This window comes from Frankliniella occidentalis, unplaced genomic scaffold (genome assembly GCF_000697945.3).
Source record: "Frankliniella occidentalis isolate FOCC.00 unplaced genomic scaffold, Focc_3.1 Scaffold1, whole genome shotgun sequence".
Taxonomy (NCBI): domain Eukaryota; kingdom Metazoa; phylum Arthropoda; class Insecta; order Thysanoptera; family Thripidae; genus Frankliniella; species Frankliniella occidentalis.
Window position 1 is genome coordinate 5201635 of NW_026267131.1, and position 3420 is coordinate 5205054.

Genomic DNA, 3420 nt, shown 5'->3' on the forward strand with positions numbered 1-3420 from the left:
TTGGAAGAGCCAAATCCCCAGCAGCTGCTGTAAGATGGGCCCGGAAGGGAAGGTGAGTTCTGAGATTATAACGTACGGGGGGAAAAGGGGGGGGGGGGGAGTCGCGTACAAGCAGCCAGTGGCTTCAGCACTGAGAAGAGTGCAGTGCCTCCAGAAGGGCTGGCTCAGTGTCTCCAGAAGGGCTGGCTCAGTGCCTCCAGAAGGACTGGCTCATGCGGGCTCTTCGCTGTTGGCCGAGAAGCGAAAGGAGCCCGCAACAGCCCGCTGCGACGCGTTCAGCGAGCGGCTGTGTTCGGGTGTTCCTCCCGAAGCCGGCTTTGGCATATGTGAATTCGTGTGGCGCGGCCCATCCGGCGGAGGCTGTGCTGCCGAAAAGAGCCCGCTGGAGCCCGCGCCAGCCCGGTCAGCCGCCGCCAGCCCGCGCGCTTGTATAGACCATTCCGCTCAGCCGAAAGAGAAGAAGAGAAGGAAGAAGCAAAGGTATCGTTTAGGGCTGATAGGGCAGATTTGTGAGTGATTCGTTGTCTTAAAAATATCACATTTGCTCTATAAAATCATTTTGAACATGTAAGAGTTGCAAAATGCTGTGTTAGAAGGTCCATTGAGGCCCAAAAAATATATTTGCTTCTTCCTTCTCTTCTTCTTTTTCGGCTTAGCGGAATGGTCTATTGCGGGCTGACGGGGGACTGCCCGCGCCCGCCGGCGCCGGCCCACCCCGCCTCGGCCAAGGGCCCGGGCTGATGCCGCTGGTTGTGCCGAAAGAGTTCGAGCGGGCTGAGCGCAGCCGTGCGGGCTCTTTGCGGGCTCTTTCGTTCGGCAACAGGCTGGGCTGGGCTGGGCTCCTGCAATTCGTGGTTGCGGGCTGTCGCGGGATCCCTTGCCTACCGCGCCAACAGCGAAGAGCCCGCATGAGCCAGCCCTTCTGGAGGCACTGGAAGAGTGCTTCTGTCGACACCAGCCAGGTAGGCAACCAATTCGACTCCACGTCTGGCTCCCCCAGGTAGCAAGGCCTGCATTTGTTGCGCATTTCTTGCGCATTTTAGGCGCATCAATGCGCCAAAAGTGCGCTTTCAAGACGCGGCTCTGCTACCTGGGCCATTGTGTCCCATGGTGGACACATTTTTCTGAGTTCAAATTGAAATGTACCTAAGATGCAAATCTGGTTTCACTAGTATGTCGACCAAATTTTGCTTTGCTACAAATTATTTCTTGACTGGGAAGAAAAGGAAAAAGATCATTTGCTTTAAGGGAGTTTGTATGGTTCCAGAAGAATCCCTGCCAGTCGTCGCCCATTCCCAGTAATATCTACACTATGGGGTGCCTAACTACTTTACAAGGTCTCATTTCGGACAATACAAATGTGCTCGCAGGGGCAGGAATTGGTGTGTCCTCATTAATGGTAAACTTACAGCCCAAGACGATCACAAGTTGTGTTTGTGCTGCAGCTATATCACTTGCAAGCAGTTGTTTATGATTCCCATGATTTGTAGTAGATTTAATGTGTACTAACACCATAAATAACCAGAAATAATGTAGTAAATGCACCAGTTGTGTTTATTTGGCACTCCTTGCTGGGTACGGTACAGGGCGCTGGTTAAAAAGATTCTCCTACAGTTTGTAATCGGTTACTGAAATACTGTGATTATTGGTGTTTTTCAGCAAGAAGACTGTGACGTTAATAAAGCATACAAGACAGGCTGCCTGGAGTTAGTTGTGACAGCTGCAAGAGATCATGCTGGAACCATTGGGACAGCAGGCATAATTGTAGCTTGTATCATGGTAATATCATAGGAAAGAAAAAACCTATAGGGGAAGAGAATAAAAAACGTCTTAGATTTTCTTTGAGTCATTCGACATTTTAATCATTTAAATAATTGGCAATGAATTGGACTTGTGACATGCAGTTTAGATACATGAAGAGGGTTCCTTTACAATCGTAATTTGCCATAATTTAAAATTTTTCTCTACTTTGAGATTTCCTTTCTTATTTTGTACCCTGCCACGCTCTGATTTTTAAATGCACAAGTTTTGGTGATACATTTTAAGTGTTGTTTTTGATGAGCTTACATCTCAGAGCACGTTTGCAGTGTGCATTTTGGAGTAGAGTGCTTGCTACTATAAGAATAAAACCACATATTTTCATTCAATTGCACTTATCTGATGATAGTTCATTTGATGATCAGCAAAAGTAGTTAGAAAAATAGAACAAAACTAATTCAAGTATTTTTTGCCAATACAACTGATGTGACCAACTGACTTGATTTTTCTTGTTTCCAGTTGCTGGGGATGATATTTTCATGCATTCTCTTCAAAATGATATGATCAAGTTTCAGTACAAGATTTCATCATTCATCAAATTTGCAGCTCATACATTTTTAAAAACGCCCAGTTTGTGCTTTTTTCATTACTTCAACAGGGACTCAGCTTCCCTCTAGGGAAAATGTCCCTTAAAACAGACTGAAAAACAAATCAAGATACACCGAAAGCCTTTAAGGATATTTCATGAAGTGACGTATGTATGTATATGTTTGATATGAATAAGTGTGTGATTCTGATCTGTACAAGCTTTCTTGACTTCTTTCTGTTCTCAGAGCATGTTAAAAACAATCGGGTTGATCCATGCTTTAAAAAGAACTCCCTGCTTGGTCTGCTAAAGAATTTGCACCTTGTTAAGGCATAATTTACACAGCACTTCGTTTAAAAAATTCATAGCTCTGCCATTTTTTCTTGTCTACAACTGTTCCTTAGATTTATAACAGGAGTATTAAGCATTTGTTACCACAATTTTATCATATCTGATACTTAAATGAGTTTTACTAATGCCATTTCTGAACCAACCTCTGGTATTGAACTTAAATTTTGTTTAAGTTGTACAAGATGTTTCACCTAGCTGTGCAAGAATGCATGTATGCGTCTAGGTGGATTGCCTACTTGTTCTGAGCCACAAGGCGCAGTTGTTAGTGACATACAGCAAATCCAACCAGACACCAGCAGGCGATACAGAATAACTAGGAAAAGATATTGGGCTGATGGGAAATCCTGTATTTTTTATTACAGGCATTTTAAGTCATCATGCTAAAGTTTGTGTGTACTAGTCCTGATGAGTTTAGTGTAAGGAATCAATTCTTCACTTAATGATACCCAGTCTTATATCTTGGAGTGGCTGACACCATTTAACACAGAAGTAAGAAGTCTCTTCATTCAGATTCAGAATTGAAAGTACTGAAAACTATGGAATAATGTTGTTGTTTTGTTTGTTTTTTCCATTCATAATGATTGCTAAATTCTTCCTAAGCACCCCAAGATGCCGTGACTAAAATTTCATACCTTTTAGCCTTTTGTAAAAGAAAACAATCAATGAAAAAGACAAGTCAATCTGAGTCAATCCTACTGGTTTTGATAGGGCTTACTTGTAATGTC

General features: G+C 43.5%; 2 protein-coding genes across 3 annotated transcripts in view; both read left to right on the forward strand.

Moving 5' to 3' along the window:
• The window catches only part of LOC113217306 (tetraspanin-18), a gene marked incomplete at its 3' end in the record, with an annotated part of 32129 nt that overhangs the window by 9413 nt on the left and 19296 nt on the right, over positions 1 to 3420 (forward strand).
• Positions 7 to 2564, forward strand: LOC127750985 (CD151 antigen-like). 2 transcript variants are annotated; one of them, XM_052274371.1, is made up of 3 exons: positions 7 to 52; positions 1660 to 1779; positions 2278 to 2564. In XM_052274371.1, the coding sequence occupies exons 1-3, from the start codon at positions 35 to 37 to the stop codon at positions 2320 to 2322; spliced, it is 183 nt and encodes a 60-aa protein (XP_052130331.1). In that variant the 5' UTR covers positions 7 to 34; the 3' UTR covers positions 2323 to 2564. The 2 variants fall into 2 exon arrangements, with proteins under 2 accessions (XP_052130331.1, XP_052129961.1); XM_052274001.1 differs by lacking the exon at positions 7 to 52 and adding an exon at positions 253 to 962.